The sequence below is a fragment of the Chaetodon auriga genome, chromosome 15, assembly GCF_051107435.1.
Source record: "Chaetodon auriga isolate fChaAug3 chromosome 15, fChaAug3.hap1, whole genome shotgun sequence".
In the NCBI taxonomy this organism is placed as follows: Eukaryota; Metazoa; Chordata; class Actinopteri; order Chaetodontiformes; family Chaetodontidae; genus Chaetodon; species Chaetodon auriga.
This window is the reverse complement of record NC_135088.1, coordinates 15,298,828-15,325,414: the sequence shown is the minus strand read 5'-3', so window position 1 is coordinate 15,325,414 and position 26,587 is coordinate 15,298,828. Positions and strand designations below refer to the sequence as shown.

Sequence of the window (26,587 nt, the reverse complement as noted above, 5' to 3'; positions counted from 1 at the left end):
ATAGAGGAGAGCAGGGATGGGTGAGAGCAGCTGCGACTTTGGGGTCATCGAGTGCAGGCTGTGAGCCACACATACTGTGCAGCGTGTCTTGAATGCAGAAGAAAAGCAGGGCTCGCATGAGCTTTCGCTAACTGCCGTCACTCACCTGGTGATCCCAAATTCAGTTCAGAAATGGGATTAAGTTGGGAAACAGCAGCTCTATGAGGCGGTTTGGGCTGTGCAGTGTGGGAATAAATGGAATACATTTGATTGGCAACCTTTAGTCCTTGAGGATTTATCCTGCTTAACCAGAATGTAGAGCTTTTAAAATCTACGAGGAACAACCACAGAATTTGGTTATGACTTAATGTTATTGGGCAGAGCTTGCTGTTGTGATGTATTGGCAGAGAGAATAAAAAGTGACCAGTGTCTTCAGTAAAGGAGAAAGGATTCTGACCATATTTGAGCTTTTCTCCAGGAAGCGGATGATTCAGTTGCTCTGACCGGCAGTGATGAGAAATTCAGTTTGCAAGATTGAATACGCAAATATACCGAGAGTGCGAGGGAAGGCCCACACAGGGCCACGGAGGAGAGGGACTGATGGATGTGCGACAGACGTGGCAGATGCTGACATTTTAAGCCCATTGCTCTACTCGAGTGGATACCCCTGTCTGGATGAGCAGTAATGGATTTTTGCTTTTTTTCGTGGATTTCCAGGAGCGCCCAAACAGGTTGTTTCCCCAGACTTTGAGCCGCAGCAGGTCAATAGGTTGGTAAAAGTAATAGAAATGGCCACTACTGGCCAGTCGTGCAGGTATTTTTAAATCAATACCACTGTAGACACGTTCAGCTGGCTTTAGTGTGCATTGTTATGTCTTTCTTTTTTTTTTTTTTTTAAAGGGAGAGCATGTGCTTCTTCCATCTGTGCTTTCACCATCTTGATTCTCTCAGCTCTGTCAGAGAGAGACGGCATCAGAAATAACGGAGGACGACTGTTTAGAAACTCTGCTTCTGGCCTTGCGGATGTTCGGTTTACATCCGTCCTGTAATCATCACAGTGGAGAAATTTCAGGTTCATTTGGTCCGAAAAGTAATTTGCTTTGTTTACTATGAGTAGAAAAGATGAGCTCAGAGGCGGTTAAAGTTTGTCCCTTGTGGTTCTGGATTGAATCTTGCCACAGTTTTCCCTCCCATCACTCTGCTTTACTTCCCCGCTGTACTGTCATGCTGAGTAAATAACACTCCAGTAAAAGTGATTGAACGGCCCACAAGAGCTGAAGGGATTAGTCGCTTAATCAATTTGTTGATTGACAGAAAAATAATCAGGAACTATTTTGATAATCACATAATAGTTTCAGTCATTTTTCAAGCAAAGATAGTGGGAAAAAAAGCAGCATTTTGGAGAATTTGTTGCTTTTGTTTGGTATGTATAAGAGTAAACTGAATAACTTGCGTTTTGGACTTTTGGTTTTAAAAATGTGACATTTGAAGATGTCACTTTGGGCCCTCTTTTAAAAAATATAACATGGCTGTTTGGGTTTAAAATTCTGTGCTGGTATCAGTGTAACTCCAATCATACTAATGATCGTATGTGTGTTTAGATGTGTGCTGTGATGGGGAGCCGTAAAGTTTGCATTATTGCTCTTCATGTGTGTAGAGGTTGGACGATATCTTGAAATTGTATATAATTAAGGAGGCTGGGTAAGTGCTATGACTCTTTGAAATGAGCAGGCTGGTTGATGTATTGATGAAGTGGCAGGCGTCTTTGAGGGGTGGCACTTTATTTTATCTTGTGATTAAATTTCCTTGTAAACAAAACATATAACTTTTCCAATTTTTCGAAAGGGAGTTAATAAAGCTGCTTTATGTTTTGGTTTCAAAAAGCTGAGAATATTTCATTCAATGGTTGCAAAGGGCTAAGTAAGATTTTTTTTTTTTTTTTTTTTTAAACTACACCTCCACAATATTGGGAGACTTGCAAGAGACACATTATAGGAAAACTGATGAAAATGACAAAGCAGAGGCAGATAAATCCTGACAGTCCCTTCCTGGTAAAACTCTTGCCCCCAGTTTGCATTGGTGACATCAGTATGACATCATCAGGGTTGTTTTCTCAGACATGTCAGAGCTCCTTAGAGAGCCACAGACGACATCACACAACTGTTTGGTAGAGCTCCCCTTTAATCTTAAGGTGCTTCCTAATGTAGGTCAAGTTGATCTAATTACCTAAACTACCTTTTCTGTATTGCGTTAGCTTTGTATATGAACATGAGTTAATCAGAATGATGTGCTGTTGAATCCAGTTATCCACAATTTGGTTTGTTCAATTTCAAATCGGTATCACATCCCCAGTTCCCACCAGCTTCTGCATTAATCCCTGTGTTTCTTATGGATTAAATCAACTTTTTCATGCACTTGAGTCTGTCACAGTGCTGAGTTATAAATAGGTCGAAAGGTGTGAAGGTTCTCTCTGGTGGCTTCTTGATTAAAGGGCACGCCATTTACCAGCAATGTCCTGGGTACAAATCCTGCCTTGGACATTGGTAGATGTCATCCCCCTCTCTTCCATCTTTCCTGGCTCTTTACTCGTAGACTGTCCAGTAAAGAGGGGAGTTGAATCCCATTAGACTTTTTCAGCTGTGCCTCCCACTCTGAATTCCCTCTCTCTAAATAGATAACATAAAGGCATACAGATTGCCTGCTCTCCTGTGGAAATGGTTGTCATTTTTTGTCTGATAGCTTTCTTTTTTTTATGTGATGCGCGGGGAGGGCAGAGCCTGAAGAAAAAGAAAAAAATCACGGCAAAATTTAAATGGACTCATATCCACTGCAGCCACTGAGGGACGAGGAGATTACTGTGCTCTACAAATGACCGCTGACTTCTTGGTGCTTTATTTGGGAGCTCCCTCTACAGCCGCGTTGTTGGATGTCGGTTGGCTGGGTGCTCCACACTTCGAAAGGTCATACATGCGTGTCCCTTGTCTGACTGGAGGATGTCTGGGATGTTTCTGGCCAAATTAACCAGCCGAAATTCAAATTAAATGCTCCCTTTAAATGCTTTCTTTCTGGACTGTAAGCATCTTACAGCATCCGGTCTTCATTGCAGTGTGTAGTCAAGAGTAATGATGTGTGGTAATGATTTCCTTGAGGCAACTCATCTTTGTTCATTTCCCTTCTGTTTTCTTCTCATTAAACCTTTCAAAGCCATTTGCATGGTACCACGCAAAATAAATAAAGTTAGGAGCCAACAGTTACTCCTCTCTTGTTGGCACAGAGGTCCCAGTCTCAAGCCATGTTAATCTCCATTTATCTGTATCTATGCTTTGTGTTCCACATGGATGAACATGCAATATGGGACAGAAGGCAAAAATGTTAACATATGTTTGTGTGCCGTTTATGTTTTTGTTTTTTCTCAAGAAGCCCGTAGCGAAGTAATTTCAGCGTCATTATGTGAGGACGATCATTTCTAAGATTTTGAATTACCAGAGGAGCACGTTGTAGCTTTATTTTGAATTATGCATGTTTAGGCATGCATAGATGAACCAATGTGGTCCACAATATTGTGTTAATGACCCTATTCTCATTAATGTGCAGCAGTTATGCCAGAGACCTTCAAAAGACCTTGAAAAATCATTACAAGGCAGTAACATGGTATTTTTCTGCCAGCTGTGTGTCACAAACAGTGAGATATATTTGATGTTCCACAAACACAGTTGTCTTAACATGTCACCGTGAGACTGATGTGGCACATAATGGTTGTAGAAGTATCTTGCAGTGGTAATTCATTGTCTGTGACGTACCTAAAGGTCACCGTAAACCAGCAGAAACTCAGGGTTCAGCGACAGAGTGCGAAATGGGTGAGTGTACACAGTGACTTCAGAAATGCAAATCTGAATGCAGGATAACTTAAGTATGTGTTGTAAATGTCAGAGCAATCTTCATTTGTACTGAGAAGAATCCCAGCTGCTTGGCTAGGTGGCAGAAACAGGAGCACATTTTACTCACTGACCTAGTATACAGAGATGTTGGAGGCTTAAAAAGCACCAAGACTCATTTGGGAGCCAAAACTAATGCAGCTCATGTAGATCAGAAGGCAATTTAAAAGTCTTTATAACATCGTTTGGAGGCCCATCTATCCAATTTCTGTTTAGCAATTATTTTAATTGCAATTTTTTTACAACCCTGATTCCAAAAAAGCAGGCATGCTGTGTAAAACATCATGTATTAATTTCCTCTATACAATCATGTGTTCACAAAGAGGTGAACCTCGCTCCATCCTTGCTTGTGAGCGACTGAGCCTTTCCAGGATGCCCCTTTTCATACCCAATCATGATACTATCACCTGTTACCAATCAACCTGTTTACCTGTGGAATGTTCCAAACAGGTGTTTTTGGAGCATTCCACCACTTTCCCAGTCTTTAGCTGTTCCTGTCCCAGCTTGTTTGAAACGCGTTGTTGCATTAAAACCCAGAATAAACACATATTTACGAAAATCAATGAAGTTGATGAGGAAAACCATTTAGATATATTGTCTTTATACTGTTTTTAATTGAATATAGGTTGAAAAGGATTAGGATTAGGATTTAAGTTTCACACAACGTCCCAACTTTTTTGAGATCAGGGTTGTATTATTAGCCTTGTAACAAGTTGCAATGTTGGTGAAATTAGGTTGAAAATCTCCCTGAAACATTTCAAAATTGCCATTTTTTGTGCACAATTACTGGCAAATTAAGCCTCAGAGCAACATGCGGAGACACTGGTTTATCAAAAACAATTACGCGGTTGCATCTGATTTTGCAGAGGTGAGACTGTACAAGCGTTACACTCCTGTTTCTGGATGGGAGCCACTTGGGCCAAAGCAAGTCTCCACACTTGCCACTCATGATCATCTTGTTAAAGTCAGGGATATTTTTCCGTCTGCTATTTTGGCCACGTGTCCCACCCCACCGCAGGGGTGCAATATAAGAAAACACTGCCTGAATCAGACACCCTGCGGTGCATTATCTGCTATCAGCTGCCATTTGTCCCAGTTAGTGCCTTTTCATTTCATAACTGTCAGTGCAGTGAACAGCAGGAATAACAGGAATAGGAACTGCTCAAGTGAAACCCTGAGCTGAAAACCTGCCAATCACACATGTAAGGCCAATGAACCTGTACGTTTTACCACTTTTCTTGCCTTTCAGCTTGTGGTACAGACCCTTGAAATGCTCTTAGACATGTCTAACTTACTGATTTTCAACAACTCTCAAAAGAGCCTGATAAAAAAAAAAAAAAAAAAAAACCCTTTGGAGGCAGCAGTGTGGATGCTTTACCAGAAATTCACTTTGTCACGCAAACTCTTTATGTTCTCAAACCAGTGCATTTTTTTACACTATCAAAATGTCCTCTTCTGAGTTACTGTCATGCTGTTGAACACTGTGGGGAGCAAATAGCCGAGCCATAAGGGACATGACTTGTTTGTAATGAGATGAATGAGTGGGTGAGCTGTGTGTGGGCATGTGTGTGTTTGTGTGTGTGTGTGTGTGTGTGTGTGTGTGTGTGTGTGTGTGTGTGTGTGTGTGTGTGTGTGTGTGCTTATCCTACGCAACCTACGCTGTGACTCGCTTATCGGGGGATTTTGAACACAAGGAGTAGGATGATTCAAATGTTGGAAGACCACTTGTGGCCTACCTGGCTTCGCTAATCACACCAACGCTGGTGCCGCTCCATCTTTCAGTCAGAAGAAAGGCAGCTCAGCGAGTGCAGCAACAGGTTTATGATGTTATTATCAACACAGGACAAATCTGATGTTTTCATGTATGTGTGTGTTTCCGTTCGATTTTTCTTTCCATAATTTGTGAATTGATTTTGAACCGAGTTTACCCGAGTCTCCACGTCCACTTTTCGTTCTTCAGCCTCTGCAGGCAATTTGAAAAGGTAAGGTATGAGTCAAGTCCACTGCAAGCTGCTGTGAGGCAAATCATATGTCTAGTTTACAGTGATGTTCAGCTGATTCCTGTTTTGCTTGGGGCTAGTCGGTGGGTTTTGCTTAATTGTTGCTGAATAGTTTATGAGGTTTGTCATGTTGGGGCAGGGACAACCTACTGCGCTGCAGGCTATGATGTTTTTAGCTTTTTTTCTGCACATGTATCAAATAAATCAAAACTGCAAAATCAGTACTCAGTAAGCCCATGTAGTTAAATCTGTCTGCTCTGGATCGTAAAAAACAGGCACAGCTTTGGTGCAGCCAGGTTTGACTCCGCTCACAGAGACCATGCGTGTTGTCCACAGTCTGTGCAGAGGTTTATCAAAGCAGATGAGACATTTCTCACTTCCATAAGAGGTAAGAACATCATGCACTGTGTAAAGATTTAGTGTTGAACACGCAGTCCTACTTAATAGTACATCACAGCAGCTGCACTTATATCTGACAGACAGTCTGGATTTTTTTTTTTTTACGATCAGTTTTTCTCATAAATATCTAAGAAAGAAAAAGGCTTTGAACTGAACAAACTAACAGGGAGGCAGGCAATATTGCTGGGTAATCCACATCTAAAATAAGTCAGATCTCGGTTAGAGAGGGATGCTGGCTCAGTGAAGCGTGTGCAGCTGCAGAGAGGAGCTCTTCCCGTCGTGCACGAGCGTGAGCGTGGAGGGGTTTTTTTTGTTTTTTTTTTTTTCCAATTCTCACTCCTTCCCCCCCTGCACTATACCTCACAGTCTGAGTTTCAACATCCAAATACAAAGAGCAAACGAAATAGAGACTTTGCATATGATGTGAAAATGAAAACACAGTGATTTTGCACTCTTTCATCATAACACATCCAGTGACAGGGCTTCACTCACCCTGAGCATCCCAGCACATTGGCTTCACTTCTTCCCCTTGCCTCTCTCCACGTGTCATTCTCAGGGCAAAGTCTGCCCTGAGTGCTCCTTTTGCCGGTGATATCTTGTCGTATTTCCACCATATTTTGAGCCCTGTGTGACAGAACATAAACAACACAGACTGAAAATGTGTCCACTCTTGTATAAAGGCTTGTGGATCTGGAAGCCTGCTAAGTGTTCATGTATGCTAAGTGCAGTGGGTCACCTTGGTCACTGCAGATTCCAGCAGAAGATGATGAAGGGAAGGGTAAGCCGAGGCAGGAAACAGAGACTGGAAGGTCGTTCACTACCTGTCTCTTTTTGACCAGAAAGCTAATGATAAGTGTTCTGTTCTTTGATTTTTTTTCTTTCATTCACTTGATCACAGGTTACACTCTGTAACTGCAGTTCTTCTCATTTCAAACCACGCATGATCCACTCATTGTGCCCATGTTTACTTATGCACGCAGACGCCGACAATAAAAGGCGCATTTGTCGGCAGAATAGATAGAAAGGTTGAGACAAACATTGAGCATCTCTGCACATTTGTTGTGGTTCAAGGCTGTGTCCTGGTAGCACAGGGTGGGGGGGTGGGGTGGGGTGGGGGTGCTTTTTTGTAGGTTATTTTTGGTTGCAGTCCATGAAAAATTTAGCAGTCACTCAGTTTGTACAACGCTAAGGAGGAGAATCCAAAGAGCACCAAGTGTCTTGTGGATGTATATTTAAGTGAGTGTGTTTGGGTTTTTGACCTCTGATTTTTTTTTTCCTTCTGCCTTTTACTGTGTTATTTTGTTAAAAAAAAACAAAAAAAACACGCCTTCAAGGTTTGATTTATTCCATGTGACCATACTTATAAAATACTGAGGTTATTATTTGTCCTACGTCCAAAACATCAGAATGAGGTACAGAGGAAAATTCAACAAAATTCCTCTCCGCCTCTCATGTGCCTTCTATCCCTGGCCTGGAGTGATACATCAGCCTCCTCCTCCTCCTCCTCCTCCTCCTCCTCCTCCTCCTCCTCCTCCTCCTCCTGTCCATTCTCATCAGCCACAGGCATTTCACTGCACAATGCAATATTGTAGAGCATTCAGCACACAACAGCAGTGCATGAAGAGAAGTTGAGGCATGCTCTGGCAGCAGGAGCCCCATATAACCCAAAGGTGAAAGTCGTGGCTTCTGGTTTAGTGATGCACAGTCAGGGAATTATTTGAATAATCTCCTTTTCCTCTTACCACAGACACACTTCAAATACATATAAATTGGACTAAATGTGCAAAAAAAAAAGAGTCACAGTTTTTTTCCCCTCCATATATAATTCACACGATGCCTTTGAGCCTGGCAAATCATGATATCCAGCATGTCCACAGTTTTTAGTAGAGCAGGCGATAATGAAGAAAACAGGACCAAAGAGGGAAGGGAGGACTCCCATAGTAACAGTTACAAACAGAAGGCAGGTCAAACCAACAGTAGCATCAGCCTGCTTTCTTGGACTGTCAGGCACTCGACGGTGTGGTGGTGGTGGGGGGGGCAGGTTTTACCTCAGCCAGGTTACTGTTTGGTGTTACCGAGGCTTATGCTGTTTAGTTTAACTAGTGTCTACAAGCCCACAGAGCAATAGCTAATGCTTTAAAGGGTTTCTATCCTACAGGTCAGCCTGGTAGAGTTCAAGCTTTTCAAAGACTTTGGTCTGAAAGCAGATATATCTGTTAGGTCTAAAAGCAGACATGCACTATAGCTGTCAGAGGACTGCACCGTCCTGTGTGTATGACAGAACCAGACACCTTTAAACAGTTTACCTTCTCTTTGGGAGGAATCACATGTGGGAACGGTATGTTTTACTAAGTTGAGGTAAATGATCATTCTTCTTACAGCTGTTCACATGGGCAGGTGTTTCTTTACACCCCAGAAGAGACACAACACAACATAGTGTTTGGACAATATAATGTATGGGAAGAAAAGTGGAGATTCAAACAAGGAACCGTGTCATTGATTATAATTTGTTTTCTACAACTGACAGCAGCAACTTGTGTGTCCTTTAAGAGATGTAAGTTGATACGTGGATCATGACACCACTACTGACAACAGGCGAACTCTATACTACATTGGTGATGAAGATGAAGTAGATTGTTAGCTTTGAGTGTGCCAGTGGTCCGTTGTTCAGCTGTGGTTAGCTTCCCCTATGTTTCTTGCTACTTATGGTCTGGCACATGGGTGCTACCTTTTGATAATGTCCCGACCTCACCCATTGCCCAAAGGATGCAGCCCAGAAATGTCCCGACCACAGCAAAAAGAGAAGATAATACAGAGGAAAGGGTCGCAGCCACACATTTCTAGTTGGTCATAAGTGATGATTGAGAGGGACCACTTTTGTATGAGTCTGTGCATTGTTTTGTTTTGTTTTTTTTAAGAAAATCCTGCATAATATACCCTTAATGTTGGGATTCAGCATGAAGTATCTGTCTAACTAAATGTTTCAGAGAGTATCTCTCATTGCAAGTTGAGTGTCTGTGAACAGACAGTGTGTGACATCTGGCCATTAATATTTTGCAAGCATGTCAGCACAATGTTCACTTTTGGAGAGTGAATTTGTCTTTGTCACTTTGTCAGAGAGCAGCAGGCTCTCCATTATTTAATTGTGAATTGTTTAAATGACAAAATTAAAACATTAATTCATTTAGCTAGAAATTAAATAAAGTGTTTAAAGGAAGTGTTTTGAGAAATATGCTTATTCTCCTTCTTGCTCAGAGTCAGATGAGATGATTGACAGTACTCACTGTCTGTATGCTAAATTTGAAGGTAGAGCCTGTTAGCTTAGCGCAGCACGAATAACACGGGGAACCAGTCTGGCTCTGCATAGGAGGTAAGAAGATCCACCTGCCAGCACCTCTAAAGCTCCCTAATTAACACTAATTAACACTTTATATCTCATTTGTTTAATCAGCACAAAAAACAAAGCCTTCCTTTCACCGTGCACCTGGCCAAGAAATAGTCACCACGGCCTCACCACTTCAGGTTTTGTGTGATTACACAAACAAGATATAAAATGTTAATTCATGAGTTTTAGAGGTGCTGGTAAATATATGGATTTTGTCGCTTTGGACAGAGCCAGGCTAGCTGTTTCCTCCCATTTCCAGTGTTTGTGCTAAGCTAAGCTAACAGTACTGCCTGTAGCTTCATATTCTCATTTTACTAAATATTGCTTTAGAGACGTGACTCGGTCGTATAAACTGTCTGCAGATCTTCTTATTTTTTTTTATTATCAGCTGGTGCAGATACTCTCCAAGCTCATGTAAATATCTATTTCACTTCAGTGCCCTCTTTTTGGCTGGCTTTGACAGGTGATGAAATGTTACTATACTGCAAACATCCACGCCTGATTTCCATGCTTGATATTTGGCTTCTCATATCGGGGCATGCAGCTGAAGTGAGAGGAGGGATTCAGCTGAGAGAAGAAGTCACATCTACCTGGAAAGCATTTTCAAACCTTCATTAGCAAAATGTCACATTATTCCTTTGAGTTCATTTGCCAGATTTCCTATCTTGGATAGACTGCTTTTGGCTCAGCAGCAGCCTGTGTGCAGTGTGCAGCTCAGCACGTCCTGAATGTTAGCAGCAAGGTTTTATGGTTGCTGCTGGAAACTGATGCTATCTCTCTTCAAGGTACATGAGATATATTGTTACTGGAGGATCAGGTACAAATGAAGTTTAACCCCGGGATCATCACGTATGACAAGGCTGACGTCCTGCTTTGTGCATATTCAGTAGCTAAGGAAGAGATGCATGGCTGACAGTGTTGCTAGGAGACCACACACAGCGACTCGTGTGAGAGGCTTGATTTCACCTCCCTCCCCCATTCTTGTAGTCTGGCTGCCTTTCACTGTTTTCCTATTCTGTCCTCCTTGCACTTGCCTCCATTTGCTTATTCCTTCCTCTCTCATATTCCTTCCTCGACATTCCCTTCCATCAGTCTGTCTCCCGTTTTCCTGCCTAATCATATTTATCTTCAGCCCGGTTGATCCCTCAGTGACTCTCCATTTATTGGCTTCCCCCATTTTTCACCGCGCCCCCCCCCCCCCCCGTCTCTCTCCCGCTGCCTCGATCTCTCCTCCTCTCTGGCTGTGTGCATCTCAAGCTGCTCATTCTTCTCCCGAACGTTTCGCTCTGTCCTCTCGCACTGCTTCCTCGCCGCCCCTCTCGTCCTCTCTCCCCGTTTGTTTCTGTGGCTGAACTGCATCTCTGTGTCCGGTCGAGTGCTGTGACTGTGGGGTACCATGTGGCTGCAGTTTCAAGTTGTCATACTGTACAGCGACGTGCACAGAAATGCATAAACTCAAGCATATGTACAGTATTTTGTGTTTTCAGAAATATAGAACCTATGAACATCTGTGGACATCCAAAATCCTACTGGTTTCTTTCCTGCGCTCTCTCACATACTACGTTACAAAGTTAAATTGTGCTTGCTTGCTGTTTAATTCAGCCTTGAAGGGATGCAAATCTGGACATCCTGTTACGTATGAGAGCATGTTAGTCTGAGGACTGCCTGTATAGAAGAAAGAAGATGATGTGTATAATGAACAAGATGTTCTATCTGCCCTCTCAGTCTAATTGCTTCTATTCAAGCAGCTCTGCAAAGGCAAATACATCATATGAATTTTCTGTTATCAAAAAAAAGGAGGCAGGTTGATATTTGTAGCAATATTCTTGTTTCAAATCACAGTTTTTTTTTGGTGGATGTCTGTAAAACACAGTAAACTCCAGAGTAATTAAATGTGTGTTTTGAATATGTCACGCAGAAATATTGCCCCATGTAAAGACCCGGGCCAGTGCTGTGATTTGTCCCTCCACTCAGCAGTGTTACTGCCTCACTCGCAGTGAGGTGCAGCAGCAGCACCACAGGACCACTTGCTGAGGTGGAGGCTGAATGGCAGCGGGCTGCAGCACAAAGCGTTCCAGAAGTGTGAAATAAGTGGCAGTGAAAGACTGTTTTAGACGGAGGAAAGCAAGGTCCTTGAATGCATAATATTTCACTCATAACTTTGCTCTGTCTTACACCAAGAGATGATACTCCAAATCTTTGGCATTTACAAATTTTCTGTTGCTTACTCTCGAAATTCCCCTTCATCAATAACCTACACACAAATCAGCTGCTGAGCATTTGCATTTACCGCTTCACACCCCGTGTGTATGTGTGTGTTTAGCATGTGTGGCGGATTTGAGTGTGTGTGTGTGATCTGTTTGCTTATGTGCATGAGTGAGTAGTCTGCAGCGTTGCATGCAGATCCAGCCACATGAATCATGGCTCCATCTGCCTCCAGGTTCTAATGAGAGGAATTCAAGCGACTCCTGACCCTACAGATGCTCCTGAAACAACTTTGCTGCGTAAATGCTCTGAATTTATCTGGGATTTAAACTGACTCCAGGGATTGATCACAGTCAACCTATATGAGTGTGCTGCATGTTTTGTGTCTGCCGGTAAAAATGGTGTTTGTAGCCTAGTTTCGTTCGACAAACCTGCCGGTAGATGTAACACGAAGGTCCCTTGGTTCTTTTACTTGGCTAATTGTGCACCAACCCACAGCATGTAATGCGGCAATTGCAGGGCTGCCTGCTCAGCTGCCAGATCCTAGAAACCCAAATCAAAGCTCCAGTTAACAAAAGCCCAACCTACAGTCGCAGCTCCCTAACCTAATTAACATTGAGTCAGCAAGCATGGCAGCAGCAGCGGTCGAGGTTGTGGTCAGGGCTGTGGGATACAAGAATAGCAGAAGCCACGCTGACACACTGGATGACACACTGCGCCGTGACAAAAGAATCACACACAGCTACACAGCTCAACATGCCGCCTCGTCCAGGTGACAGTGCCTGATGCTCCCACTGTGGCTTTTTTTGTCTTTTATAGTGGGATATAGTTGAGATATTGTTCTAACAGTAAAGCTGCTGTGCAATTGATGGTAAATGTGGTTTGAGCGCTCCTGAATGTGTACAAAATTGGAAGAGCTCCACTGTTGGAAAGTGTAAATGTTGTGCATTTTTTATGCCCTTTTTATGCTGATTGCGTCCTTAGTCAAGGAGAATAAAAGCATAATTTAGAGCTCATTAAACTGGATTCACGTGCAGTTTGATTGCAGCATTGTGATTTTAAATAGAATCAAGTAGACAGCATAATAAGTTTTAGAATATTTCACCTTTTTCTGTTTTATGAGACAGAAAATCTGTCAACATATACAGACCATTAAAGTTACTAACAAACTATGTTGCAAACCAGTGGTGGACTGTAACTATGTGCATTTACTCCAGGGCTGTATTTCAGTGCAAATCTGAGGTAACTTTCTGTTTCTACACCACTATATTGAAATCTTGTACTTTTTACTCCACTACATTTATCTGACGGTTTTAGTCACTAGCTACTTTACAAACTAAGATTTTTACACACAAAACATGTGAAGAGCTTATAAAATATGCTCGGTTATAAACAGCGTATGCAGAATTGTTTAATCATTTTTATTTTATCATCATCTTGTTAATACTTGGACTGTTGAGTGGACAAAACAACTTTGTGGAGGTGTTGCTTTGGATTCTGGGTAAGAATTCTGTAATCGATTAATTGGTAAAATAATCAGCAGACGAATCCATAATGGAAAGTCATTAGTTGCAGTCTTGTACAGAATAGTTAAAAATCAACTAACTACAATAGTAAAATCCTGCTTCTACAATGCTGTTCAACTCAAAACAAACTGATGCCCAAAGCACCAATGATAGTGCTCCACTGTCCACCAATAAAAAAACGTTCAATCTCTGTTTCTATTTATGATTCAAAAACGCTGCAAACATGCATCAGCTGACAGCTGCGCTTTTCTTAGCCAATTGCGTTGCACACTCCCATTCTCCAGCGTGAAAACACTGTTGGGCCCTCAGATATCTGCCCCACAACAAGCCTGACTTCTCATGGGGTGAGCGTGAGTAGGAAGCTGTGCATGCGCTACATATGACAAACCACATTACTGTCTGGCTAGCAGACAGGCTTAGCTAGGCCATCCCAGGGCCTGCAGCCAGAGACGCTCTGCAGCTGAGTTACCATGCTTACTCAAATATTCATAACTGGATAATGAAAATATAAATAGTTTTCATGTGATACGCTAGAGGTTGTGGTAAACAAAACTGCAACCTCCATCATCATGCATCACTGTGTCTCTGCTCTGAAGGCTGCCAGTTGGAGTAATGGGCAGGATTGTTCGCTATGACACAGTGAACATGATAAGCAATGGCTCCCCTAAAGTTCTGCCAGTAATTTAGGTTTGATTTTTTGGTTTCCTCGTGCGTCACCACATCACAAAGTAATCACTGTTAATCTTGTCAGCTGCAAGTAGGCTGGGGAGCTGTTTTTTAATGATTAATGAGTTCAAACATTGCCCTTGTTTCTTCTTGTTTAGGTGAGTTGGAGGAGGCTGCCTGTCACATACGTCCCCTTCTCCAGAGTCTTCTTCTATACCATGAGCTCCGGCTCTGCCCAGGATGTGGCAGTCGAGCATTTCCTGCGTGACATAGAGAGGCGAAGCAAGCGGCTACACTGCGCTGTGATAGGCTGCGAGGAGGAGCGACCCCGCAGCGACATGAACCTGCTGTATCGTAAGAGCCGTTTGGACTGGAGGCAGAGGGACCAAGAGGGAAGTAAAAAGAGGTGAGAGGATCGGCTCACAGGAGCTCTGCATATATGGGATTACATTAGGGTTCAGTTCAATGGGGATATAAACCTCTTAGGCGGCGTGAATGAGTTTAATTTCTAAATCTTAATTCCAAGCACAGTTCATGAAGTTGGAGGGGTTCGCCTGAGAAGTCTTGGATGAATTTGCATAGTGGAGCTTCATAATGAAGTTAATATGGTCTGTAGATGAGATAAACTACTATAGTGTCAGCCACAGTGTCAGAGGGCAGATGGAGGCCAAAACCGATGAAAAGAAAATTAAATAGAGTTGTTGCCTCGTGTATCTCCATGCGTGTGTGATTATTGTGTCCGTACATGACATCCTTTCATCAGAGGTTCAAGCCTTTAAGCTTCAGTCAGGGCATTTGTTTTCATTCACAGCAGCGTACCATGTGACTGTGGGCCAATCACGTCCATGACAAAATCCAGTTTTCCTATAAACCAAAAAGAATTCAAAAATTAAACTTGGTAAAGTATTTATCACACACACACACACACACACACACACACACACACACACACACCCACAAAGAGGAAAGGATTAGAAAACGTTCCCTGTAATGAGTCTTTATGGAATATGTAGTAATGATATGACGTGCAGGCCTTGAAGCTCAGTACATTTACTCAAGTACTGTTCTGAAATACATTTTTTGATATACTTGTACTTACTTAAGTATTTCCAATTCATGCCACTTTTTACTTCTACTCCACTACAGCTCAGAGGGAAATATTGTCCTTTTTGCTGCACTACATTTATCTGACAGCTACAGTTACTTTTCAAATTAAGATTTCACATTAGAAAAAGCTTACAGAATCCTGTTCATTGTTGAGGATTTAACCAGTGGTTTCCAATCTTTTCAGCTTGTGGCACCTTACAAAAAAAGTCTCTGTGTGGTGTCTCTTTGTGGTGTTTCAGAGTTGTAAGCAGTTCCACCAAATAAAGGACTCACCACTAAACTTCTCAGATGGTTCAATTTAAATTATTGTTTTGGGCCCAAAATGAAAAGATTAGAGATAAGAGAAAAAAATATATAATTTCAGTCTTACCCCATTAATCAAATCACAACCCCTCAGATGTATACTGTAACCCTCTGCAGGGGCCTGACCTGAAGACTTGAAAGTACAGTCTGCTAGTACTGCCTCTGTACTTTTACTGAAGTAGGATTTTTAATGTAAGACTTTTACTAGCAATGGAGCGTGTTGTATTGGGACTTTTACTTAAGTAAAGAGTCCTTCCACCGCGCCTTGCCAGCACTCTTTCAGTTGGATTGAAGAGTTGTTGTTAAACAGGGTGCAGTGTGTGTTCAGGGCTCCAATTTCTCCACCATTACAGCACAGTTAGCTGCTGATGTATCAGGTCCAGCTTCTGCGTTTGGACGTCTTCCAACAGAAGGGAAAAGTAATCATAATAAATCACAACACAGACCAAGTGCTGGTCAATATTATTATTATTAATAATGATGATAATGTAATTAAATGTGGGATAAACATTTTTATGTGATTTTAGGGTAAAATGAAATCTAATTTATTGAAACTGCATTTTACAAAGACCCGCTGAAAGACACTCGAGCATCAAAACAACCAAATTAGATTATGATAGAATTAACTCAAGCACTCTTTAAAACAGGTCAAGAACACAACATCGTCGCAGTTTGGTGACAGTATTGTCTTGAAAAGTGTGTGCATGCCCATCAGCGAGCGATCTCCTGTTTCTGACTGTGTGTTTCGGCAACAGAGGAGAGATGTTCAAATGTGAGTCACCCATAATCCAGATTGCACGCTGTGTACGGGGCTGTTTGTGTGGTAGAGGAGAGGGAGAACATCAAAGTCAACAGTTCAGTTTGTTTAGAAGCGCCGTCCACCGCGCTCTGACTCACAGCAGTAATTGGAGGCCCTCGTGTTGGCAGCAGAGATCAACGTCATGCCAGCATCAAGCCAGCGGAGGTGTAGGGCAGCAAGTGGGACAGCAGGACATGATGAGCGATGAAAGCAGAGTCAGAGCAGCAGAGGTGAGAAGCAGGACATGACCAGTGATGATTAGGAACAGGGCAGGGTCAGGGATGAAACCGCACAGGGACCACGGGATGGAAACCAAATGGACTCGAGGCAGGACCGGCATCGACTGCAGAGCTGGTGGGTGTGAGGGAGGGTGGAGGGACAAAGGAAGTGGTATGAAGGGCACTGGCAGACAGTTTGAGATCTCCAGGCCCTCAGGAGAGAAATCACATTTATAAAGCACAGACGGCTTTGGAGATACAGAACGGTAAATAGGTGAGTTTCAATATGAGTTTTAAAAATAGAGACTCTTTCTAATGGCGCCAATACAGGCAGACAGACTATTCCCAGTAGTGGCGACTGGTGGAAGAAAACCTTGCTGCCAGCTGAGGTTTTATTAATTCTTGCACAGAATTATGAGGCCAGTGTGAATGGGCTGCTGTGGGTATAGTCTAGTGCCTCCAGTGTGCATGAAGATATATGGAGGACGAAACAAACCCTGCAAATCCCTTTAAAGGTCCACTGTGTGAGACTTAGAGGGATCTATCAGCAGAAATGGAACATTGTAATATAATTCATAAGTATGTTTATATAAGAATCAATTTTTGTTTCCTGAGGAGCGCTAAATATCTAGAGAGAGAGCGGCTTCTACGGAGCCCACCATGTCGTGCCACCATGTTTCTACAGTAGCCCTGAAGGGCGCTCTGCTTTTATGTGGCTGCAGTAGGTTCTCCGAGATGTCCGAGATATTCATTTGGTTGCAATCTGCAACCTCACCACTACTAAATCCTACTCACTGGACCTTCAAAGCAGTTCACTAATTAATATTCAATTCGGCAATCTGACTAAGAGGAATGAAAGACAAATAAAAACACAGAGGGCTGTAGCATATAAACCAAATTCTGGATGTAGATTAAGTTGACAGTATAGCTAATTAAAGGTAAATAAATGGTGGAACACACAAATATAACAATCATATAATTCAGTAAGAAGTAAGAGGATCATTTTTTCAGCTTGCATTAAACCGTTTATTTGCATTTCAAGTCTGGTATTACTGACTTTGAGGTGTTGTTTTGGCAAATTTATGCTATAAAGAATATTTTTTCCTGAGAATGTCGGAATGCAATTTATAAATTGTTTTATGATCATTAGTCTCTCTTGGTTCTCTGTAGGTAAGTGAGTCCGAAGCTGAGCATGGAGGTTTAGGTCAATGACTTGCAGTCTGCTCTGTGTTTAAGAGGAGGCCATGTTGGCTTTACAGGGTGGAGGTGAAGTAATAAAACGCACTGAATGATTAAATGTAGGAAACAATACTGTCTCTGAGTTTGGTATTAATATTTATAAAGAAAAACAACACAGCTTTGGAAATGTTTTTAATGCGAGGAGACAGCACAGCTCCTTCCTGTCTTGAGGCCAAGAGTCATGGCTTCCGTTTTCAACACCAGGAGCAGAACATTTCTCCACTGTGGAAACAAGAATTTATTGATGCCTGATTGGGTACGTCTGTCTCAACGTGACCGTTATTCATGTGGATACAATATGGGACAATGTTAAACAGATGTTGATGAATGTTTGGGAGTGTCTAGATGTTACTTCATTTTCTCAAAAACTGAAATCTAAGAAAACATCTAATCGTATCAAATCATTGGTCTGATACTGTGAATCACTGGATTGTCAGCTACAGTGCATTTAGACAAACTGACATTCAGTCAAAGGTTCACATCCCTGTTTCCCGCAGAAGAGCGTTATTTGTTGTTATACAAACCAAAACGTCGTGATCACATGATTGGAAGCACTTCGAAAACCTTTTCTGAATGATTTGAGTTCATTCAGGCTTCATATGAATAGAGACAAACAGCCTTTGTTTCGTAAATAAAAAAAAAGTTAAGAGTTTCAGGCAGACAAAGACAAGTGTTGTCCTGTTGTGGAAGCTTCGAGAACTTATTATCTGTGTGGTTATTCGTTGCGGAGATGCAATCATGAAAGGAAAACTTATTTGGGCTGTCGGTCGCTTCAGGGGCACCTACAACTGTGTGTCACATGCTGGTACACAATATGACAATAATACTGTTAGAAGAATCAATAGGCAAAGCTTGTGCTTTATTGCTTTGAGTCAAAGCGCCAGGCGGGTTCGCTTTTTATGTCATTTTCATCCTGATTCTTCCAGATCAGTTTAAAACCATGCTAGAGCCAACCCATAACTTAAGGCAATCAATTAAAGTGTCGTGTACTGTGTCAAATATGTCAGTGAGGTCCAACAGAATGAGGACAGCGACACACTCAATGTCAGCAGCTCGACCTTAACCCTTCTGAAACTTTGCACAGCAGACGACTTCACTGCTCCGCTTTGTCGTCGGACCAGGCTGGATGTTCTCAAAGATGATGTTCTTACAGATCTCAGGTCTCCTTCAGCTGTTTAAACATAACCCACTCTTAAACTTTGCCCCAAAAAGGTAAATTAGAAATAGGACGGTTGCTGCTAGGGGCAGAATGATCTAAACTGGATTTCTTTCAGCAAAAGCTTTATCACCACAGTCTTAAAAGCTTTTGGGAATATCTGCTACTCTGAGGAGGAGGTGGTGTTCAAGAGTCTGTCTAAAGATAAATCTACCAAAGTTGTTGTTCAGAAGGCTGAAGAGGAGCATCAGGTGAACTTGTGTGTTTTGGCTGGTGGGGACCATGATGTGCGGTTCTCCCTGCTTCTTTCCACTGCTTATTCAGATGAATATGTAACCTTCATCTGCTGCAAGTCATGTGAGTTTAAAGATAAAGAGATAGGAGGTCATGAATTTTATTGTGTGTGTGTGTGTGTGTGTGTGTGTGTGTGTGTGTGTGTGTGTGTGTGTGTATCTATCTGCAGCTAATCTTGCATATTGCTGAACCCATCAGCCTTCTGTTTGACTGTATGCTCAAGGGCCTCTTGTGGTTGCAGTGATTTGCAGTAGTTGAAAGTCGTGTGTATTTTACTGTTGGTTTATTCTGCTTCACTCTGCTGCATTTGCCGTTTTCCAATATGCATTACGGCATAGCAAAAGGTGTTTCCAGCTACTGCGTAAAAACAAGTTTTACCAGGCCACATTTTAGCTTTTGTCGTGGTTTGAAAGGTGACATCCATACAAAACATTGGGCTCATCTTGAACCATAGCATCTGCAGATTATTTCCCAACCCAATATGTTATGATCCACTGAAGGTAGGCGATACAAGATGAATAAATCCTCGTTTTTGTTAGCGTTATCATCATCTTTAAGGTAACATTGTTTAAATTGAGAAGGTTGGGCTTTGCAATGAAAAACTTTGGAAATAAAAACTTGGCATACAATAGATGAAAACTGAAGTATACTATACAAAAGACATGCAGTTGTGGTGGTGTTGGAGTTGGTGCTTCACCAACTATTAGCTCAGATATTTCACCTTCCTCTGTTTCAGCCAGACACACCTGGTGGAGTTCTGCATTCAACTGAGTGCATTATTATTATTATTATTACTACTGTCGTCATTATGACTCTGGGGAGTCACTTGTCCCCCCATAAAACCATAAATTGCCATTTTTTTCCCCTCCTGTTTTTGCACAGATAAAAGCTTTAGAGATGCTGGTAGACAGATTTTGTTGCCTTCAGACAGAGCCAGGCTAACAGTTCCCCTCTTTTCAGTCTTACTGCTAAGCTGAGCTCATCGGCTGCTGGCTCTAGTTTCAGAGAGACATGAGAGTGCTATCAATCTTATCATCAACTGTTGGAAAGAAAGCGTATTTCCTAAAATGTCAAACTACTCTTTTAAGTGCTGGTTACGATGGATTAGGGACCCGATGTAAAGTAACAAGGATGAGACTTGAATAAAAAGGTGAGAGTCCAGATCTTTTTTTGAACAGCTGCGTCTTTGGTCTTGGTTTGAAGATGCTGAGAGCTTCTTCTGCCCTAAGAAGTGAGAAAACAACAAACAGAGCACTTCAGGCGACCAGGAGGAGCTGCTCAACCTCTGTTCTGGGCTAAATTTGGCCATGTAGTAACTATGTCGATTGTGAGGACTCACAAGTGTGTCTCCAAAGCCATTCAAGGGCAGAAACATTCTTGTACAGATGCAAACGCACTCTGTTGCTATACCACACACATAAAAACACATATACAGGCACGCACGAACGCCGCCTCACATGCAGTGATTTGACAGGAGGAAAATAGGAGCCTCTGTGTTCCCCACTTGCAATGCTGACTGCAAATTGTAAGCTCCAGTTGTCTTCTTCTGTGGTTCGCTGCCTCACAGGGACTGCAAATGATCTAAGAGAGCGCTGCGTGACCCGTTGTCATATGTCACCATTATGCATTATGATGAATCTCCTACACACCGAATAATCGTGCATTTGAGCGATTTAATTACACACACAGAAAGATAATCTCTTGCAGCCTCGAACGTGTAGACACAGATGTGGATATCCAGATGTGCTCCCTGTGGCTGAGATATGATCAACACAAACGTGGAATAAGAATCGCCCTGAAGAAGCTGGGGGCTTCTTCCTGCATCGCTGCAGTAAATTCCAATATCCTTTTACTCATTTTGATGCTATTTCCACTGCAGACGTGAACGCTTTTTTCTCCCTCTGACATTTTCTGTAAGGACGGTAACTTTACAGTAGCTTTGTTAATGAAAAGTCAGTTGCACAGGGAAAAGTAAGTCAACCTTGTTCGATCGGAGTCAGCTTAAAGGCCAGGGATTTGTCTTGTGTTGCTGTGGGGTGAAGCAGCACAACACCCCTGGAGAGGACACCACACCATTGCAGCACATATCTCTAAAGCAGAGAAGTGGGTTATCAGAAGCCATTTTGTAAGCCTTCGGTGAACCCAGCAGGGCGTCAACCCTTTACTCAAACATATTCTTGACAATGATGCTTGAACTGTGATGGTCAGCACATTTGATTTTATTCTGGTTGCCTCATTAATTTAGAATAAATTTGCCTAATTTAAGGGTCTGGGATAGTACCTTTCAAAATGGAGTTATGGAATAAGTTATTTCGCTTTTTGTAAACTGCAAACAAGTTCATACATTTTTGTATCCAGTAGTATAATGACAGCTCATAATAAGCATCTGACTCCAGTACTATTAATGGAATAAAAGGTATATAGTTCTCTTTACATGCCCAGCAAATATATCACAATCAGCCAAAAGAATGCAGTCCCAGCTACTGTTCGGTTTGGTGAAACACTGCAATGTTTTGTCAGATTATTCCCTTTGTCAGTTTTGTTTATTGTTGTGGGAGCTCATATCATTGATGATTTCAAAGAAAAAAAACTATCAAATGCATGAAAATCAAAACTTGTTCCCATGGCAACAGATTAAAGGCTTCTGGCGATCACGAGAGCAGACTACAGATGTGGGTTGAGGATATAAAGAATCGGGGAATTCCAGCAGCACAGTGTACACGCCGAGTGTTTTTGACAGGGGAATTGATTTCCTAATTGAATGTGTTTGAGGTGGAGGAAATCAGATGGAAAGATATGTGAATGCGAAAGATGGAGGAGCCTCCGGGGCTTTCCTTTTTGCAGTGAAAGCCCTGCAGGCATTTCTTTATTGCAAAAGCGATGTTTGAAGACCAAAGAGAGAGTGAGGAAAGAGGGAGGTCAATATAAAGGCTAGTACATGAATGTTTTGCACTTAACTATGATTCCTTTATGTTTCAACATTTTTCTCCCATCTACACCTTCCCAACCCCATTCCTAAACTGCAGCTCCACCCAAAACGACCCCTCAGCCACCGTTGGCAAAGTCAGAGACTTGGCTTCATTCCGCCGGCACTTCCGGATGGGTTTCATGACCATGCCGGCCTCCCAGGACCTGTCCCCTCACTCTTGTGCCTCTGCCATGGCGCCACGCTCGCAGTCCTGCCACGCCGTCGGTGCCGGGGATACGAGTCTGGAGAATGGAGATTACTCCGACACCCAATCCCAACATGGCAGCCGCTGTCCCCCGGCCAAACCCAAACGTCACCCCAGCACCCGCCTCAGCTCCTCATCCGCTGACAGCCGAGGACTTCCCGAGACGCCGCCTCCTCCGTCCACTCACTCGCAGTCCAAACACTCAGAGAAGAAAAATGGTAAGAAATGTGTTTTCAGGCGCACTTTTCTGCAGATAAGAATGATCTTTTTTTTCTTGACATGCATTTTTTTCTCTCCAACAGCCATGAAGAAGTCTGACTCTGGAGAGATTGGAGCAAAGAAGGTGCCTCCTTTAAAGCCCAAGAGAAGTCCCAGCACCCAGCTTTCCTTTGACCCTCTTCCTCCACGCGTGCCTCCCTCTGCTACATCCTTGCCTTTCCAGGCAGCAGACTCTCAGATTCAGACAGGAGACGGGGAGGATGAGCCAGTATATATAGAGATGGTGGGCCAAGTGTTCACCAGAGACAGTCAGACAGCCACCCCCCACCCCGTCACCCCTGTGGCCACCACGCCTGACTCTGACTCAGACCAGAGCGAGGCCATCTATGAGGAGATGAAATACCCGCTGCAAGAGGACAGAGAGTCCCAGAGACACCTCCCTCCAAAACACGAGAAACTGAGAAACTCTAAACACTTTCATGCCACCCCCTCCTCCTCCAGCAGCTCCTCCTCTCTGCCCCGCCCCTCCTCTTCCTCTCCTTCCTATTCCAAACCCAAAGCTACCGTGTCCATCTCTCATTCGTCTCCTCTGCCTTCGTCCGCATCCTCCACCCCTGTCCCCCAGGTCCTATCCGCCAGTCCACATACTCCACGAGCTCCTACTCCCTACCTGCTGCAAGGGAGTAAATCTGAGCCCGAGTCCAACACCAAGATCCCCGCCCCTTTCCCCAATCTTCTGCAGCACCGGCCCCCACTGCTTGCCTTCCCTCAGCCAGCAGCAGCCTCCAGCGGGGTCGGGGTGCAAAACAAGGCGTCCACCTCGACTAAAATGGGAGCTCAAACATCCAGCGTGACAACTCAAGCCAGCACCTCCTCCTCAACCTCCTCTAATGTTCCTGTATCCCTGTCAGGCTCCAAGGAGTCATCAGGAGGAAGTGTAACCCAGCAGGACAAACACAGCAGAGACTCTCAGTTAGGCCCAGCACCTGGACTGAGAGCCAGGAGCCACTCCACACCTCTGCCTCCCTCCTCCAAATCAACCTCCCCTTTCTCCCATCACCACCACCACCCTCACCATCGCCCCTCGCACTACCACCACTATCGTAAGCCAGAAAGAGGAGACTCCCCTGCTCCAAACAAGAGCTGTTCCCAGACCTCCACAGTCCAGACCCAGACCTCAAGTACGGGCAGGGAAGGAAAGTCTGTTAGCTTCCTCTTGAAGTCTGATAAAGGAGAGAGGGATAAGGACAGGGACAGAGACAAGGATAAGGACAAGGATAGGGACAGGGACAGGGACCGGGATAGAGAGAAGGATAGGGATAGTAGGAGAGACAGGGAGAAAGACAAGGACAGTGATAGAGACAGGGACAGCGACAGACACAGGGAGAAGCACAGGGATAGGGACAGGGAAAGGGACAGAGACAGAGACAGAGAAAGAGATCGGGATCGGGATCGAGATCGGGATCGGGATCGGGATGGAGGGCCGTACTCCCTACAGATGGATCACGGTCACTCCACTAGCAGCCAAACATGTCAAAGCAGCACCAGCTCAACCCCTACGCCATTATCCTCATCCCAGCGCCCTCATTCTCGGCCCCATCTTCGCTCTCACACTCCTCACGGCCTGCCAGCATACAAGCCCCCCTCCTCAGACAGCCCCTTGCTGTGGACCTACCCCTCCGGTGGTTTCCGGAGACCGCCAGCTTACGAGAGTTTAAGAGGAAGCTCTCAGACGCCGTCTCTACAGCAGCCCTCAAGTCTCACTGGTGTAGGTGAGGGGGCATCCAAGAGTAACGGAGGGTCTGTGTCCCTCCAGACCAAAGTTGGCTTCATGCCCTGGGACAGCAGTGCCAGCTTAGCTGCAGATGAGGGATCTTACTGGCCTATGCAGAGGAAATTGTCCTTCAGCCATGGGAGCAGAGAGACAGAGAGTAAGTCAGAGGTCAATTTGAATTTGCAGATGCTGTGTTTAAAAAAAATCAGGCTTTTGAAGGTATTTAAACTTGAACACTCTTTGAAACACTCATTCTGTTCTCTCTCTGGTCTCAGAGGACGAAGGGCGTGCGTGGAATGGCAGTGCTGATGCCTTGTTAAGGATGGATAAGGAGGACCCCGGCATGGGGTCACGAGGAGGCCACTCAGGCATCCCAGTCCACTTCAGCGGTGCCACCAGCAGGGCTCTGGGTCACAGTGAGTCCTTGGCCGGTGTGGATAGCAGCCCGGGTTTCAGAGCCCTGCCCAGAGTTGGTCTGCCTCTTCCTTGCCAGACTTTCCCTGCCTGTCGCAACGGAGGTAGGCAAACGCTTAGTGTTCATAATCTTTTAGTCATACTCTCTAACAACAACATCCCATTTAGAAAAGAACTATAGCATTGGATTTACATGGGGATTCCTCCGCTGGCTCTGTTGTGATGTCGTGGACAGCTTGCTGTTTTGTTTTTTTTGTTTGTTTTTTGCCTTTGTTTGACATCAAATGCAACTTTAAAAACCCAGAATTTAGGAAAGGATGGATATTTTCCCCTTAAGTTACTATTTTGTTCCAGTGGAGAAACATACTAGCAGAGACTACCTCCTGCCCTCCATCACATCCTCTTGTACTGAAATTAGCCTCGATGCTTGTTGTCTCTTTGTCAGTCTCTCTGCATCGGCACTCAAGGCCTTTCCCCAGAAACAGAGACACTGCTTACCTTGAGAATACTCTCCTTGAAGCACAGCCAGTAACAGAAGGCACACATCCCTGCACGCATACATTCATGAGCCCTGGTCCCATTTCATGGTGTTTACAATGCGCATTGTCTCAAACCTGGTTGTTTAACATTTTATAATTGAATTTCTTTTGCTAAGCACATTTACAGACAGGGTGCAGTTTATACTGCCGCAAACAAAGTAAAGTGATATTACATGAAAGTATAAAGCAGACAGGGAGAGCGTAGCCCACCGATGCTGAACAGTTAGATTTCAGTTTCATTCAGTTACATCACTTCTGTCACTTCAGTGTTATTTTTTTAAATGTGCAAATATTTCTGCAGAAAATCGAATCGAGATCATATTGTGATTAAATTTAGATAAACAATAATCATTGAATAGCAAAATTTACAGATTAGGATCGCTCCCAAAATTAAATTACATGTTCCTGTTCATTCAATTTTATGGAAATCTGTTTAGAAGATAATGTTAGATATCCAGCTGACAGACGAGCATTGAAAGGGCGAAACAGCGATAAGCGACAAATGTCTGTGTAGGCATACCTTAATATTAGTGTGACTAAAAATGTTATGCTCCAATATTCATTGTTCATATGTATAAACTTACTTTGTAATAGTCTAGAAGCTTAAAATATAATGAGCACACAATGTACAAAAAGCTCTGTCTCAGCTCACATGAGCCTATTTAGATAGTCACAGCTCTGCGTGTTAAAATGAAAAGTTACATTCCAGTGTTCTCATTAGCAGGCGCACGGTGTAATGTTTGTTTCCTTCCAGAAGTGGGGCGGCTGGGCCGCTCCTCCTCTGCTGCCGGAGTGAGACAGGTGGGTGGAGGAGATGTCCAGAGACAGAGCAGCCTACCAGCACGAGAAGCCCTGAATCAGGTGAATATATAACACCCAGCCTTATAACTATACACTCTATTAACTTCATTCATGGTAGATTTGGGAGTGAACATTAATATTGTTCTCATTATTACTTCCCCTTCTGCTAGAGACAGTGCTCCAGCAGATCTATTTATAGCTCCTAGATATGCCCACTGAGCAGAATAAGGTTCTGGCCTGCCTCTAAAGAATAACAGCCACAAAGGTATATGACGTAGGCTCATATGTAATCAGGAAATGAGAGAGAGCGGTGGATGAGAGAACATGCTGTACTATGTTTTGGAGTGATGAGCTGCAGTCTTCTCGCAGCACATTTTGCCCAGATTCTGGCTGCATAGCAAGTGCTGACGCAGTTTGAGTGTGCTGCAGAGACTGTCTTCATGCGGCTGGTTGACC

At 43.4% G+C, this 26,587-nt stretch overlaps 1 protein-coding gene across 3 annotated transcripts in view; it reads left to right on the top strand.

The window, feature by feature from the left end:
• nyap1 (neuronal tyrosine phosphorylated phosphoinositide-3-kinase adaptor 1) overlaps window positions 1–26,587 on the top strand; it is a 31,572-nt gene that overhangs the window by 2,047 nt on the left and 2,938 nt on the right. For 2 of the 3 annotated variants that reach the window (XM_076750826.1, XM_076750827.1), the window contains 5 exons: window positions 14,254–14,501; window positions 22,238–22,602; window positions 22,687–24,534; window positions 24,653–24,895; window positions 26,085–26,191. In XM_076750826.1, the coding sequence (XP_076606941.1) occupies window positions 14,314–14,501; window positions 22,238–22,602; window positions 22,687–24,534; window positions 24,653–24,895; window positions 26,085–26,191 (2,751 nt within the window). In that variant the 5' untranslated portion in view covers window positions 14,254–14,313. The remainder of the gene's footprint in view (window positions 1–14,253; window positions 14,502–22,237; window positions 22,603–22,686; window positions 24,535–24,652; window positions 24,896–26,084; window positions 26,192–26,587) is intronic. The other variant, XM_076750828.1, reaches the window with a different exon arrangement.